Source organism: Amblyomma maculatum, chromosome 1 (assembly GCF_055883805.1).
Source record: "Amblyomma maculatum isolate TAMU_Amacu chromosome 1, ASM5588380v1, whole genome shotgun sequence".
Lineage (NCBI taxonomy): Eukaryota > Metazoa > Arthropoda > Arachnida > Ixodida > Ixodidae > Amblyomma > Amblyomma maculatum.
The window spans coordinates 41166009-41183478 of record NC_139344.1 but is presented as its reverse complement, the minus strand read 5'-3'; the positions used below and the strand labels follow the sequence as shown (position 1 = coordinate 41183478).

Sequence of the window (17470 nt, the reverse complement as noted above, 5' to 3'; positions counted from 1 at the left end):
CATTTACCAACACTGGCCAACCGTGTTGGTAAATGGATGATAGTTATAAGGCCCAAGCCAATAGCGAGCTGAGGCTACGTGGAAAAGCTTTAAGACTCAAACTGCAAACATATTCTTGGCGCATTTGCTGCGGAAATGTTCGCAGGCAATCTCCGCACGAGCTGACAAAAAATTATCTCCACCAGGAATCGAACCACTATCCGTTTGATCCCCATCCGAGCGCGCAAGCTACTAGTCTTCGCCGGGCTTTTTTTTTTTTTTATCTTTATTGCCTTTAGTCCCCACCGGGCTCGTGAGAAATCGATTTTATAATTCTTTTTCTCTAGCGTGAGGATGACAGTAGCAATGACAATGACGGCGGAGATATATAGTGATAATGTTAATGATGACATGATGCTGGAGTTAGTGACAATGATAATGACAATAGAGCGGTGGCAATGACGGTGCATTTAGATGATAAGGATGACAGTAGCGATAGGGATGATGATGACGATTATGATAGTAACGATGCAGTTAGTGAAAAGAGTCCTGTAACGGTGGCTTTCGCCATTTCTGCTCTCAAGCAGACTTAAACGCACTCGTGTAATTTTTTGATCTCGTGTGCAATTTATCCATTCAGATTTTTTATCTATCTTTATCTAATCTTTATCTATATTTGTCTAATTTATCTAATTAGATTTCAACAAAATTTTATCAAAACACTAAAGCAAATGCCACTTTCGCAGAAGGTATGGCGGAAGAAAGATGGAACAGACAAACACTGCGCAAATTATTATTTCACCAGATGTTTTAACACCAGATTGTTAAAAGAGATGTCATTGGAGTTGCACCGGATATTCTCTGCTTTTAAAGCGAAAGCTTATGTTGGTCTCGTCGAGCCATGGTCATCTGCGCCGGGAATTTGACCTGAGTTGTGGCGATTTGGAGCCGCGCTTACATATCTCCACAAATGTGCAACATTGCCTGACACAGTGCCACATAGCCATCCGGTCCCCTGCCTGCCCTTTCCCTCCACCGCCACCTGGCGGGATATATTTTTGTTGCGTTGACTGGGAATGCGAAATGCCATTTGCCTGCCTGCACCTGACGCCAACGTGAAATGCGTGTGCCTGGTACAATCTGGCAATTTTTTTCAACCAGTGGAACCCAGTAGGCGGCAGAGGAGGGTATAGGCGCGTATGTGCGGAGCAATTTTGTGTGAAAGGATGGTATTGTTCATGACTGGTCGGCCTCTTGTTCTGGCAGTATCCAAGGCACCGTACGGTCATGAACACAACTGACGTGCGAGAGTCAAGGATCTGCAAATACGACCCCATATGGAGTGATTTTCTCTGTAAATGCGACCGCGTAAGCTGACGGCCATGCGACCAGAGCGAAGCGGGTAGGGGGCGAGGAGCGCAAATGAGTGCGACAGGGAAATATGGCTCGGAATTTTAACCGAAGAATCAGAATTTTAAAAACGCGGGCCGTGGCCCTTGAGTCTCTCGTTACACTCGTTGAGCATGAAGGCGACCGGAGCGAAGCGGGAAGGCGGAGGGGGCGAGGAGCGCAAATGAGTGCGACGGGAATATATGGCTCGGAATTTTAACCGAGGGATCAGAATTTAAAAAACGTGGGCCGTGGCCCTTGGGTCTCTCGTTACACACGTTGAGCGTGAAGGCGAAAAATATCGGACGGCGGGACATGCTGGATTTCGTGCTGGTCATGTGGCGCATTGCTTTCCTGGTTCCGGAGGGCTCCACTGTGGTTACACGTCCGCAATTAACTCAGAGGTAGGCGACCGCCCATGCACTCTCTGTTTCTGCCGTCATTAACGAGAGGCGAAAACACGCAATGTGTCGCTGTGATTTCTGTCCCAAGCGCTGAAGTGAAAGACTGCCAAAAGTATAAAGGATTTTTACGCAAGCAAAAATTCATGCAAATAAATTGTGATCGGACAAGTTAATAGTACCAGTTGCTTTGAATGTCGTTTATAATAATCGTTTCCTCTTCCTTATTGACAGCACCATGTCTGGAAGACGGCTTAGAGATACAGTGGAAAGGGTAAGCTGTCTTAGTATGCACTATTCTGCTTTGTAAACTGTTTTCCGTTTTTTCAGGTGTGGTGGTTTCTTCCAGCTTTCCGACATATTGTACATATTGTTAAACTCGGGAGTGCGCTACTAATTACTTAATATTATACATATTTTGTCTACGGCCAGTCGGTCACAGATGAACTTGGCTTTACTTATGAATTACGAGTAGTTTCCTGCAGTGTGTGATTTCTAGAAGCTATGCGCTACAGTGTCAAATAGATCGGGGAGGTTCTAGTGGGTACAAGAATAAACAGCATGCTTTGTTTGGGCAGAACGCGTTATATGTGCGCACTTCATGGCGAAGAAAATGACGAAACATAGCGCCCTGATGTCGCTTGCGTGCCATTCTTTTTCTCATTTTCCTTTAATACGCGCGCAACTTATGAAACTTGATGTGTAGAGGTTTTGCACAGATCCACGTGGCAGTGCAGCAAGTTTCTACTCTTTGCATAGATGTGCTTATTTTTCTTTATCGTTTCCGCCTGCTGCCAATGTCAGGTGTTCGGAAAACTTGTTCACGTCTGTGCAGGTGGTGAGGGCGACAGATCCTGATTCCATGGTCGTCCTCGCCGGACTCTCCAACACGTACACGCATTACGTGGCCACGTATGAGGAGTACCAGGTACGTTGTAGCAGCAAAAACGTATTTAGCGTTTCTGTAAGAGTGTGACATCAGGAATTGTGACAGCAATTGGCTGGTGTTAACAGAGTAGCCATGCCGCCCCTCAGATAAATAAATAATATTGTGGGAAAGGAGAAAAGCCGCACAATGTCAAACGTAAGCGGAGAATGCATGCGTATATATAGAGTCAGAAGACCCCGCGAAATGTGAACGACTCTGTGTGCTGTGAGGTACGGAATAAGAATATTCGTAGCACAACCTTGTTCATGCTATATCGAATACACTCAGCCGGGAAACAACGTATTTGCAAACAAATGCTGAGATATCAGTGGCGCTACTGTTGGAAGAATAAGCAAATTTGAAAAGTTGCATTGACGACGACCCACGAAGTGCTACGAGTTTGTTATTTTGTTGCTAAGTGTATTACTGCGAACGTCCCAGCTAAAAAAAAAAAAAAATCATTGCACATAAGAAATCTACAGCAGCGAACAAAAAGCCGGTTGCAATTTGTTTACGTAAATACGAGGTATTGTGAAACCAAACTACCAATTTGGTATTTATGAATATATTTTAGTGCAACAATGCCCCCTTTACAGCCAGGAGGTTCTCAGGGCGTAATAGTCACGTTTAAATTCATTTCCCGTCTTTTCTAAGTTATCAATAACTTACTGTCACTTTCAAGTGACATGTTGAACGGGTGCATATATTAGTGCACAATACGGGCTGAAAGTGGAATCATCACAACTTTTCAAATAACAATAGTCGGTGGCCATAACTCTAGGATAAAAAACGTCAGCTTCCAGGGCTTTTCAGAGTATCCCATTCGGCGGCTTTGCAAGGCTTGGACTCTATATTCAGGAGAAATTTGATTTTTCTATATCAACCGAAAGAGGACAGATTAACGAAGTTTTCGTAAAAGACATGGTTCGCGCGAACCAAGAGAACTCTCGATTCCTTGTTATCGACATGTACAAACATTTGTTCCCCGGTATGGATATCTAAAGTGATCCTATGGACTGCGAAGTCTTGTGCCAGTCAGGTAGATAGATGCCTGTACCTTTGTGGAAAGAATCGGGGTTCCAGTACGATGTAGGTAAATTAACATCTGGCTTCGATAGGTGACGTATGAAAATGGTGCTGTCTTCTAACGAATCGCTCTTGCCATGCAGAAATCATAGCATTCGTTGCATACTTCGCCCCAAACACAAATTAGTGTAAGCTACGTTAACCCACAGAGATGGGCACGTTACAGCACGGGCTTGACTCTTCTTTCGTGGGACTGGTCGTCTTCCTGAAATTCAAGGTGTAACTGGCAAAAAAGATTTGTTGCCTCATTGCTTGAAAGGTTATGGTTCCAAAGGCAGACAAGAACCAGGGCTTTGGATATAAGTTCAAACAAATTACGACCCATAGCACTCTTCTACGCTCGTGAGAAATTGCTAGAAGTCCTTAAAGGGTGGGCCTTATAAATGATCAAGCTGATCTCGAAATAATATTTCGATTAAAAATATTTGAACGAATTTCGTGCGTCGTCCAAGGGCAGAAAAAAAAAAAAAAAAACACTAGTTAGAGAATTTTACCAACTGCTGTAAGAGAGGGGAAGCAGACTAGACATTCACTAACAGCTTCTTGCACTCCATGCCTTGCCGTTGTCAGCTAGCGATATATATATATATATATATATATATATAAAATGCTTGCATGTGAAATACTGACGGCGCCACGCTATTGTGAAAAAGATTTTTTTTTTTAATTGCTGTCGAATTTTACAAAGACACGTGACACCACCGATACTTTCGTGCAATCCAGAACGTAGGTCTCGGATAAATAGCCGTGGGAACCAATGGTGGCTTAATATATTAGTAAATTTTGTTTTCTATGGTGCGAAAACTGTAACATTGTCTCCGCATCGAACTCATGGGCATGTTTTAGTGCAGATACCCCTACAGGGTATCTGTTGTGCGTGCCGCAGTCGCACTCGACGCTTCAGAGGTGAGTGGGACGATGATACCTATCATATATTTTTATGTCATAATGACGTCACAAGGTCACGTGGGCTTTTGTGCCACTTCCTGTCCACGCCACTCATGAGCCAATTAAGGCTTTCGGCCTAATACCTGCCTTGAAAATACGTTTCTATGTCCACCGCTTTCGTGGTGGGAATTTGTGAAGTAACAGCTTTGCCTATGCTTTAGTCATTTGTCTTATAAGGATGCAGGCTGCGTTCAGGTAACAAATAATGGTAGTCGACTGGAGACTATAGTGGTCAATGCAACATGCTGAAATTCGGAAATTTACATAGCTGCCTACTTACAGCCTTAAACTGCGATGAATTCTCAATGTTCACGCAACTTGTTTTGAAAAGGAAAAAAAAAAAAAAGCCTGGAGCGAACTAGTGATTTATTGTTCTACACTGGCTTTTGTGGCGGTCAAGGTTGTCCTCACATCGTGTCGACGGCAGCAGGCGTGATAAAGAAGCCTTGTTGAAAGGCATATTAACGACCCCCGATACACCAGAATGGAAACCAAATTTCAGGCCTCGAAGTGATGCCTCACCGGCCATCGATGAGGCCGTCACTGATAAAGCGCTCTCAAAGTAAATTGCATCGCGTGTTAAAGGACGTCAGCAGAAGACTTCGCGTTTCTTTGACATGCTGTTGGTGATGCTCACGGTACGGCTGTTATTTATTACTGTTGCGGATATGCTCATCCCAGGTGCAACGCTATGAAGGGGCATCCACTCTGTATGGACCACACACCCTGCTTGCTTACCAGAAGCAGTTCGAAAGTCTGGCTATGAGCCTAACGTCCAACGTCACCTTGCCGGCTGGGCCTCCTCTGCCCAACCTTCTGTCGAAACAGATCTCCTTCAAGACGGGCGTCGTCTTCGACGGCGCCCCACTGGGAAAAGTGTTTGGTCAGGTGCTGTCCGACGCCAAGCCAGCGTACACCAGGGTGCGTCCTCACACTATCTTTCTATCTCTCTTCGTGCGCTCTTAACGTCGATGAAGTGAAACAAACTTTATGGGCGAGCACAGTGTTGCCTTCCAGTGACTACAGTATACTTGTCTGCTGTTTAACTGACTTGAATGACGAAGAGCAACTTCGCTTTTTTTGCTATCATAGCACTACTTGAGATAGTCTGCATCTGTATGGAATTGTGGGAAATCCTTATAACGTGAATAGTTAGGAACAGCTGCACGCTCTCGGGCCCACTGTTAGGTATGCAACTGCATAAATAACCCCAACCTTTCGCATCTTTATTTTGTTTTCAGGGAGAACGAGTCTTCGTGACCTTTGTGTCTGGCCATCCACGAAACAATCTGATGGTAAGAACTGATTAGTTGAACATCCCAGCTTTGCATTTGTCAAACTGGACATCAAATCTCTGCTTTGAGCATAAATAGTTATGAGCAATTTCATTACTTTATCATACCTTGAATTTATGCCACCTTGGTGTTTTTGGAAATGAATTAGCGGATGAGGTTTTTTATCTCAGAATGAGTGACAAAGCAAATATATAATGCATACCCATTTAGAATTGGTTATAGAAAAGGCCTTCAACGCTGCAGGGCAGACACCGGCGCTTATAAGCAAACAACGAGCTCCTTTCTTTATCAAGTATCGCGTAGAAGGATGAGACTGGCAAACATAGAAATCATTTCCTAATCACCCGTGTATGCGCAGTGTGCAAATATATATTTTTTCTCCCCCCAATAAGCTTGTGACATGGACGATATGGACATGGACAAGAGGTATTCTATCGATTGCGGGTAAAATATAGGGCACTCACACACAATCGCCTATGTAGAAAAGAGGTACCGCAATTTGTCGTTTACTGCGCAGCTGAACTCACTGAGATCTTGTACCCTTCAAACCGAAGGTCATTCAACTCGGCTGCCGGCCTTGTGCTGCAAAGCGAGATTGAAGGATCTCTTAAATGGACAAAGCGCTGTGAAGACTTTTGAAAACTGGAAATAACTCTAAAACGCGTACGCGTGAGTGCGTGTACGCCGGTACGCAGTGACCTGGCGCTGTCATTTGGAAAATAAATGATTTGCTAGTAAGAATGTCTATGTTAACACATTTTATCACACACCATAATTAATAGCTTTAATGTTTTATTTATTGCAACCATTACAGCTGTGCAATATGGCTACGCTGATAATTTTCGATATCATCGGCTTCAGTATTCGCTGCCTCATCCTCGGAATCCTACTGCAGCCTCGCTAAAGCCTGCATTGGCGTGGCGTTTCTTCGCCGTCATTTAATATAATAAAACAGCTGTTAAAATAAGAATGAAAAACGAGCAGCTGGGCAACAAGCTAAGACACGAAACGAAGAAAAACCATTCTCTAGAGAGTAGAAAAAAAGAAGGAAGACAGGTGTACAGCTTACAGCAAGGCCTTCAGCCGAACTCACGTGTACAAAAAAAAAAAAAAAAAAAAAAGTCTGTGACAACAGCTTGCAGTTTCTAACAGTATTCTTAGTGAATCGAAGATATAGACATTAAACATGCAACTAAAATTTTTAGAACTAAAATTCACTGCAGCAGTGTCGCTGCACTGTGGCGAGTGAGTGCTGAAGCTTTCGATTGAGTTTGGAAATGGTCGTGGAGGGCAGCGGAATAAAGCTAAGTCCGAATGGTTTGACTCAAAGATTGTGTAAATGTGTCCGTTTAACGCGGGTATATTCACATGTTTATGAACTGTTCTTACCTAGGCGACTAACGTCAGAAGTCTGTGTAAGAGCATTTAGTGCCTTTATACACTTTATGTTTGTGCGGCGAATCGTGAGTTTTTTCATTGTTTTGATCTTTCGAAGCCTGTAACTTGTGCGTGCATTCGATCCATTACAGCTGCTAGACATTATTATTGTTTTGTAGTCTCTGTGATTGCTGTACTATTAAAAACCCACTTATATTCTTACATTCTGCTAAGTATCTTTTTTTAATATTTAAGTGACAAGCATTTACTCTTTCAGCTGGAAAGCACGTACCTGACTGTAGAAAAGCTGAACGACGATGGGCAATCCTGGACCGTCGTAGCCACAGACGGCAACTGGGAAACGAGGTAGGACTAGTTCCGTTTCCAGACGTATATAGGGCAGTGTAAAATGTAACTTATGGCTTCAAAATTGATAACATTGTAGTCAGCAGCTGCGTTTGCTTGCTAATTATAACCTACGATATAACACTGTTTCAGTACACTGAAGATGTTAGGAAACACGGGAGACCATGCCACTCGTTTCGAAAGTCACTTCGTCAGCTGTATATATATTTTTTCAGTGTGTAACAAATTTATGTGCACCTGATATATGCTGTCCAGCTTAACCTCGTGAATCTGCTGCAAGCAATATATTTCCCCTTGCATTCCGATTATCCGAAAGCGTAATAGTTTGATACGAACATATAGAATATTAAGATTGTGTATAGAAAGCTACAAAATTTGTATTCCTGCCTGCAAAACTGTTGACAACGTGTTCCATGAAATGCAGGTTCTACTGGCGCCGCACTTCGGCCATCTTGGGCCACAGTGAAGCGACCGTTATGTGGGAGATTCCGCTAGACATTGCGCCGGGCATCTACCGAATCCGGCACTTCGGTCACAGCAAGAACATCCTGCAGGTGGTGACCCCCTATGAGGGCAGCAGTAGTCGTTTCAAAGTGAACCCCTAGCACGCGGCCAGGAAGAAGCGGAAAAACAGTTGCGCAGGCAGTCGCCGCCAAGTCGCGCATTGTGCACAGACTTGCCCAACGGATGCGCGACGCCGTCGACTGCACCGGTCACTGCGCAACTCTTTCTGCTCGATGCCTGAAGAGCGTGCAGCAGCTCGTTTAACCACTTCCAAGTGTTGCCAACGTTATCTGACGTCGTTTGAACTGGACGGTCCCAGTTCGTCGTCATCGAATCACAGACGGAAGACTCCAATGACCACTGATGCCAGCAACACACACCCGCCGCCGGAGGGTCACGCACTGGTCAAGTCCTCATCCGAAAATAAGACAGACACGCAACTCGACTCTGCCAAGCGCGAAATATTGCTGGACACAGATAATGCTGATCAGCGTGACGCTCCTGACGCCGCCAGCCACACGCGCCTGAGCTCGAAGCCTGACGGCAACGGTGGCCTGCCGTCAGCGTCTTCCGACCACGTTCATTATTCATCGCACATGAAAAACGACCTTGTGGTTACCTCGTCTGCCGATCGTGGAAAAGGCGACGCTAACAATGGCCTAGGGCAAGGGCGTGCACCGAGTGTCTCCGGGCAACAGTACCCTTCGATCTCAGAAGTGCCTGTTCCTAGGCCTTGGCGCGTGTCGAGCGACTACTACCCGCATTCTCCTATTCGTCTCAGCGCTCGCCACAGACTTGTCTCACCCGCTGAGCGACACCAAGTGTTGTCCGCCTTGATCAAACACCCGCTTCACTTGTTCAGTCAACGCGATCGCAAACTGCCGTTTCACCTACGAAACCGCCACCGCGTGGCCTCCAACATCCAGGACACCCTTCGCGTGCTGTCTTCTAAGCGCCATCAGTGGACGGAACGTGACAACGTGGGACTTGACTTCTCGGCTTCCGAGCGCACGCGTTCCATCGTTCGGCTTCCCGCTCCACAAAGAGCGGTGGCCGTGGGACGACAAGTGCTGGCCCGGCGACTGGCGCACGGCCGCTTGCCGGCCACGCTTGACACGCTCCGAATGTTTCATAGGATTCAGGGTATATCACTGTCTCTTTCGGATAGGCCCGCTTCTGCGCCACCGCGAGACTGATCACCCGCTGGTCTTGGAAGCCGCGACCGGAAGGCTTCCAAGACCTGAAAGCGGTCCTTATGAAGTGTGATTTTTTTTTCGAGCCCCTCTTTGATTGTTGGTTATCTGGTCATGAGCACACGGACTGGAACGAGAAGATCTATATTTTATGTTGCCAAATATATACATATATATTTTCTTATTTCCGCCATTGTTCACGTTTCGCGGATGCATTTCAATGCTTGCATGAGGATCCTCATTCTGTATGCACTTCTCACGAAGGCACTTTGCGATAAGGTGTAATGAAGCTTTTGAAACTAGACTTGAGTGAGAGGCGGATATAGATGGCTGAACAGTGGAGCACCGGCCGCACAGATAACATTTTAATAAGACTAAGTTTTGTTCGAGCTGTTTCGAGAACATCCATTCTTACACACGCCACTTGCGGGTGTCATAAAACGGTCTTTTCTTGCCAATGTTTTCTCGAGTAAACAAAACTCCCGTAAGCCAATGTTTGAACACTTACTTATCGTAGATGAAACCACAGCAAAAGCTTCGTTTCGCCAAAACTTGCCATGGCATTTATATTCTTAGACCATAGTATGAAGAACCTCAGGTCGAACAATTATTTTAAATTGTGCAGCGCAATGACTGCCACATGATTCCTCAGAATACCTTTGGTGAAATCGGGCTTTGGAAATCTGAAAGCGTCACATACGTACCTGTTTTGTAACGCGGCAACAATTTTCTGTTTTTATTCTGTCACCTCCTCATCCATAAATAAGTGATGCTTAGCGTCTTGTGCGAGGTCGTCGTCCAGCTCAGCGCTTTGCATCTGTGCTACCGTAAAATGAAACGTAAAAGTTTAATCCACTTATAGTTTCGTGAATGCAGGGTCTTCGAAACTATAGAAAATACAAATAGAGTCGTTAAGAGTGATTTTGCTAAAAAGAATATAGCGGGCACCAAGAGTGCGTTGTTGCGGCGGTTTTGATTGAATTCATCAGGTAAGAAATTTGCAGACACGTTAGAGTTCATAACAACATTTGAGCAACAAAGCGCCTCATCTTACGTGCGTTGTACGAGAACGGCCAAGTGGTCGGTACAGCAACGAGAGCCGGCAGAAGAATATCTTAACATTGTTGGTTTTATATTAATAGCGCACAAAGTATAGACGGGGATACGTACGCATACTATAGAAAAATTGAGCAAATCCTGGGATAGAGCTCTTGAACACATTTTTTTTTTTCACATAGCGTAGATGTGCATCATAACAATCAATACAAACGCAGATCAGTTTTCGGAGGCTTGTAGCTTTTTTTTTTTTTTTTGCTATTTACAGTCAAAAGTGCATCCCTCGCTTTTTATGGCAGACGTCGTTACTCGTGAGTGCACAAACTTCAAAAGCAATTTTTTTTTTTTCTGGGCATCGCACGCTTAAATAATCTCTATCAATACGCTCGTAAAAGTATCTTGTAATATTCTACAGTTGCCGCAGAATTATTTGCTAAAATGTAGCTCATCGGTTTTCTATGGCATTTCTAATTACCCACTAGGAGCGCAACAAAAACTTAAAAAGCATTTTTTTTTTTTTTTTTTTTTTTGCTGCGTATCAGAAGTTTAGACCATTCCCATCAGCATGTGCATAACATTATCTTATATCTCACAGTTAAGTTCTTAAAGGGAAGCTAAAATGCTTTTTGGACAACTTTCCGAGATGCGCGCATTAGAATATAGGAAAGTTGTAGATTAAGCTAACGAAATGGTTTCACACCACCATATAATGTTATGATGGAATCTACTATTACATTTTCGACAATTCAAAGGCTTCTCCTCACAGCATTGTAGCAGTGCGGTGAAACTAGACAGTGACGTCATTATGGGCGACACTTAGAGTTTCAGCAACTTTCACACAATTCTTTCTGCGAGTCACCCGATGCAGCCAAACGACACCTCGCGACCTTTACCTTCGTTGGAGTTGGTCTTCTTCCCCAGAGCAGATGTTTCTGCGTTGGAAATGCATCATCTCTAGAGATGACGTCATCACTGGTGTCCCCACTTGTCACCGTGTACTGCGGAGAAGCCTGAATGCCGAAGTTTTATTTAGCGATTACGTCGTGAATTTAAATGCTAGCTCAAAACGGCTTGACGTGAATTAACCTTAGCCTTCACACATTTGACTATTAATTTAGTTGAATTCTAAGATCTCTTAAGTTTCGCTTTAAGGATTAAGAGATGCCCCAGAATGCTGGACTTGGGACGAATACATAACAGCGTTTATTACCTTCGTTTATTGCAGTTATTATTACAGTTGCCAGCGTTTATTACAGTTAATTGCCTTCAGAATGTGAGAACCGGTCCTCGTGACGAAAACAATTGATTTGTTATGGCGTCACTGCTACCGGAGTTATTGCTGCCGAGCTCAAGCGCAGTGCCGCTTTGTTGTGGAACCAGATATGCGTAGTAGCGCTATAGCGGTGTAACTCCAGGCTGAAATGTTCTGAACGCGTTCCTGAAACTGACTGCGAAAAAAGACAGCCATTTAACTAGTGCTATTGTATGTATATAGACACAATGTTCTAGGAGAGTATCAGTTTCACTTCGGAACTGTTTGGAGTTTTATCAGGTGTTCTCGACCCTCGAGGACGGCCCGGCATCAGTCAGAGAAGCGTTTATTCAGCTAAACCTCTAGCTGTGTATATATTGCCCCTCTGAAAGTTTTTATTTTTCTGCGTGCAGGTACATAAGAGTCGAAATTTCTTCCTTGCTGCTTCAGTTGTTTGCGCTTCAGTTATTATGTAGCTGCATGTACTACCAAAGCAACGCGCTAACTATTCACCCAGTAGATGCTTCGCGAGGTGCCTGGAACTGTTTTTCTGCCATCGCGATGTGCTGACACTGGCCCACTAAATGTTTGGTAGCACCTTCGTGTGCATTCGCGTGTCTCGTTGAATTCAACTCTTTTCACTCTCGTTATTTTTTTATTTGTTCAGATCGCTTCAATGTTCTGCTACTTTTGAGAAGCTGCGCTGAGCGCAGGAAAAACTGAGCTGTTATTTTTGCTTTCTAAAAGAAATGAAGAGGAGGGCTCGATACAATCTGCCCCATCGCTATATACGTGTTTTCCTTGACGTGTGTCGCGTTCTCTGTGCTGCATGCTGCGCGCAGTATCCGGATCTTCCTGGTGCGCAAGCACGCTTCCTGACCCGGCTGGTGCTGCGGAATGTTTGGGTCTTTCTTTGTGAACTGCGTCAAACGCGTAAAGTGTGTCAGGAGCGGTTGTTTTAGGTCTATATCTTCTTTCTTTACGCCATCCTGTTGAATGCGCACCCTTAAAAACAGTGGCATAAGCTCCAGTACCAGCTTTAATGTGCGCGCGCATGCGCGCCAGGAACTACGGTTTTGTCTTTTCCTATGAGATACCCCACTGTCTCATTTGCTGGTTACCGGCTGTACAAGGAGCCTTTACTCAGGTGATCTTTGTATCTGAGAAATGCTGAATTTTTTTCATGTGTATGTTAAGTGCCTTTGCTGGAAACACGTGTTGTCGGACATATGATCCCCGCAAGATGTTAAACGTGCATTAAGTGTGAACTCTGCTGCTTGTCTTGTTCCATTATGTTTTTTTTTTTGTGCTTTCCGGTGTGATAACTAAGGGTGCATGCTCGAGTGAATTTGTCTGCGGCTTTTTCGGTATTTACTGAGCATGTGCAACGCTTTCCGAAAACTCGCAGGTCACTTTGAATATATGTGGAATTCTCAAAGTGCCTGGCATTTTTTCGAAAAGCTACGCGTGGCAAGGAGTCTCGCTGTACCAGAGTGGACACGAGCGGCGGAAAGAGAGACAGCACACACCTCCGAGTGCCTCTTGTCGCCTTCTTGGTGGCGATGAAGCGTCCTTCTAATAGTTCAAAATTTTAATACGTTTGGAAGTGTGTGACGCTGTCAGCGAAAGGTAGCGCTGCGCATAATGGCAGTATAAGCATCCAGTACAAAGTTCATTCTGAGGTACACGAGCAGATGAAATATTGTTCACTAGACATACCATATGAATGCACCCGAGTTGTTTCCTGCTGTACAGAGTGCAGTTTCCGAGGCATATTTTGCGCGTTTTATTGTCATTGAGTCTTCTTACCTGCTGTATAAGTACTTAAAAATCAAAATTACTGAATTACTCTTTCCGATGTTAGTTCTTGCTGCCGCTGTTTCAAAGCTGTAGTTCTTGCGATTTCACTGATTTTATATGTTGATCCTGTGATCTTTGATGAGAGGACGTGAGCGTATTGAATTGCTAGGGCGTTGTTGTATATTTGTATGTAATGTCCGCTTACGCCCTTGAGATGTTTTAAACAAATTCTTGGTATCAATAAAGTATGTCTCTTGTTCTTGTTACAGTAGCGTATTCTGAAGTATTTTTAGTGGTATCAGATGCTTAACGAGATTGGCGTATATGCCATGTGGCATTCAAGCGCATTGTTTCGCAGTGACGCCAAATCCAGCACATTTGGTTTGCGCTCCAGTAGTAAATGCATCTCTACGACGCCGCATCATCGTTTGAATAAGCGTCGACTTTATGCTGCTCCCCAGCGCCATAAGCTGACGAAGAGAAAGAAGGCATGCACGAAAACGTTTCTGATGACAACTGATGAAATCATCCCATAAATGCTGAGCTCGTGGGAACAGGGTGTACAGCTCAGCCTTTTAACCACCTTTAGGACATTTGTATTCCAGAAAGCCGACTCGTGAACAGACCCCACCAACAGTTGTAAAGTTGAGTTGAGTTGTTGTATGCTACAGGTGGGATTAGCCTTGCTTATTCTGCTGGCAATCGCTCCACCGTAGCGTCACTTATGTGTTAAAAAAATCCTTATATCTGTGAAATCTGCCCCACTATGTGCACAGTCACTTGTAACAGTACCATAGCCTCCTTTATACTCTATGCCTGTCAACGCGCCGCGCGAACAATAGAGCGGCGCCGTCGGGTAAAGTTGCGCGGCGCTGCCGCTCCCCTCGAGGGACACGGGTACGAACGTCGGCGCGGAGCGGGAGCCGCTAGCGTGATAACTGTTCCTAAGCATGAATCGTGCATATTCAGCACATTTACTTCTAAGGCCGACATCCGCTAAGCATAACAAGTGATCATGATACTTGTTAGGCAATAACACCAACTCGATATGACATTTTATGTCAGGCAGTTTTAACAAATTGCGCATGGCTCGAAAAACTGCATGACTGCTCCGCTAGCGCCAATGGTAATAGAAAAATTACAATGCTAGTCTACGCTGCAATAAAAACAAAATTTAAGAAGAAAGGCACCAGCATTTATTTACGCATATCACAACAGCAATTGTGCTACAAGAGTACCATATGTAGAAATGGTGTGATGAATAGTTGCCACAAGTAGGAAAAAATGTTCGCAGTGACTGCTGTCACTGATAGCACTTGAGAAGCCAGCTTGATTTACAGATGATTGGTAAACTGCATCGCAGTATGCCATTGCGATCTGTAAGGAGAACAATTTTGGTATCAGCTGCTACTTTCAATGATTCAGCGCGTCGTACGAACGTTTTTTTTTTTTTTTAACTTGAAAAACAAGGAAAGACAAATATACGCTTTGCATCTTTCAGTTTCGATCACTCCAAAATAATCGTCACAATAGGCAAAGCTTGTGTTTTAATTTTTTCACAGATTTGCGCAGTTAGCGAAACAAAAAATACTGCGCTGGAGCACATGTAAAATACCACACAGACGAGCTAACCAGGGAGGAAGTTAACATCGCAGTCCAGAAAATACACGTGCACATTTAATATTATTATTACCTTACTGACGCGTAATAAACACACTTCTGGTGCTGTCATTATTTTTCACAGGTCTTAATGCGGTTTAGTACGAGTTTTGCTGTTTCCGATGCTAGAGAGGGACAGCGATTTAGTTAAAAAGGAAAACTAATACAGGCTTTGCACGATTCGGTTTGACTCACTTTAAAGTAGTCATCTTCACAATAGGTAAATCTTGTGTTTCTATTTTATCACAAAATTTCGTAATTAGCATATACTGCAAAAGAAATAAAAAACTTCGTAGGAGCACATCTAACACACTACGCAGACGAGCTAGGCAGGGAAGCAATTAGCATTGCAGTCCAGAAAGCACAGGTGCACATCTAACATCAAAATTGCAGTATTGACGCTTAATAAACACAGTGTTTGGTGCTGTCACTTTTTTGCAAGCCTCAAAGCAGCTGAATACTCCGCAGCGATTGCTGGAAGGACAAAGCAAAGCTGGCACTTACCGGTTGGTGCAATGCTGTATTTCTGCAGCACCCGAAGGCAGAGGAAAGTAGAAGCACGACCTTGCACACTGCAAAACAGTCCACGAAACAGCGAGAAAGCGGCAGCGCGTGGCTATCCGGACCGCTTTGCAGCACGGCGCACCCGGCACTCGCCTGGCGAGGGTGACCCTACGTCGCTGTCGCCATCTCTCGGCAGCCAGCGGCGTAACTTGTCAACGAAGGAGGAGCGGCGGCGACTGCCGCGGAGCGCGGAGTTGCCAGGCACAGAGTGTATAAAGGAGGTTATGACAGTAAATATTCCACTCCAGCGGTCACCATCTATGCACACATTCACTCACAGTATAACATAGTCCACTTCAGTAGTCACCATCTATGCACCCATTCACTCACAGTAAAACACAGTCCATTCCAGCTGCCACTACCTATACACACATTCACTCACAGTATAACATAATCAATTCCAGAAGTCACCATTTACGCACACATTCACTCAAAGTAGAACATAGTCTACTCCAGAAGTCACCATCTATGCACACATTCACTTAAAGTAAAACACAGTCCATTCCAGCTGCCACCATTTAGAGTCAAGATCAGTGTTCTGCAGAAATTGTAAAAGAAGGCGTGAAGCCTCCCTTCTGCATGTCTGGTTTCCACTCAGGTAGATAATATCCTGAAGTGCACAATGAAGGGCTCCTGTCTTCTTGAAGGAAGCGAGTATCAACACCTTTCCGCGTTGTACTCTGGATAGCACATAATGTAGTGTTCTATATCCCCGCAGACACCGCATATATAACATATCGAAGACGATGCCATGCCCATCTTATGCATCCAGGCAGGAGTACGAGCAGAACCCATGTGAATTCGATATAGTAGAGTGACCTGACGTCTTCTCGGACCCTTGGTCACACATGGCTTGTGGAGCGCACTCCACAGGGTACTAAAATGGTTGAGTACCGTTTCTATGAAGAGTCTTTTTTTTTTATCTTGAGGGACGTTTGTTGAGGAATTACCTGACAGTTCTTTATGGGCGAGACTGTCTGCCGACTCGTTTCCTCTGACACCTAAGTGTGAGGGCACCCATTGGAAATGTAAAGTAAAGCCTCTGCTGTGCAGATTCTGCACCAAGCGTAGAGAGCAGTAGACAAGGCATCAGTAGAGAAACCGCGCTATAACCTGTGAAGGGCAGATTTTGAATCTGTTAGGATGACAACAGGTTGAGCCGGACAAGACCCTAGCTTCCGTAAAGTCGCCTCAATAGCAACACTTTAGGCTGTTGTGGAGGATACGACTTCAGTAAAGCATGCAGACCACGTATAGTCCATAGAAGGAATGTAAAAAGCCACTGAGATAAATTTTCTGACCTTGTGTACAGAACCACCAGTGAAAATGTGAAGATGGCGAGCATACACTCTTTCCAAATGTTCAAGTACGAGGGAACGCGTTGCCGCTAAAGGAGAACTGCGCTTTGCGCTCGCACGGGGAATCGTTACCTTACAGTCCAGGGTCGGAAATGACCAGGGTGGTTTCAACCGTTTCCTTTGCCTTCGAACATTAATGCCTAGAGAAGTAAGAGCATTAAGTGCCAAGTATACGCTCTCGACTCAGATCTCTTGCGGATCCGCTGAAGAAGGGATTGCTCAGCTACCGTCTCTATAAGGCGGCCAAGTTGCATTAGTAGTCTCTGTGAAGCGACAAAGCTAGATGTTTCGATAGTGACTCATGAAGCACTGCAT

The 17470-nt window shown here is 44.6% G+C and overlaps 1 protein-coding gene across 1 annotated transcript in view; it reads left to right on the top strand.

Moving 5' to 3' along the window:
* Positions 1 to 13840, top strand: part of CDase (neutral ceramidase) — an 88858-nt gene extending 75018 nt beyond the window's left edge. The window contains exons 13-18 of the mRNA XM_084587996.1: positions 2004 to 2043; positions 2605 to 2697; positions 5413 to 5652; positions 5973 to 6026; positions 7681 to 7769; positions 8194 to 13840. Coding sequence (XP_084444122.1) covers positions 2004 to 2043; positions 2605 to 2697; positions 5413 to 5652; positions 5973 to 6026; positions 7681 to 7769; positions 8194 to 8374 — 697 coding nt within the window. The 3' untranslated portion in view covers positions 8375 to 13840. The remainder of the gene's footprint in view (positions 1 to 2003; positions 2044 to 2604; positions 2698 to 5412; positions 5653 to 5972; positions 6027 to 7680; positions 7770 to 8193) is intronic.
* The last annotated feature ends 3630 nt before the right edge of the window (positions 13841 to 17470 follow it).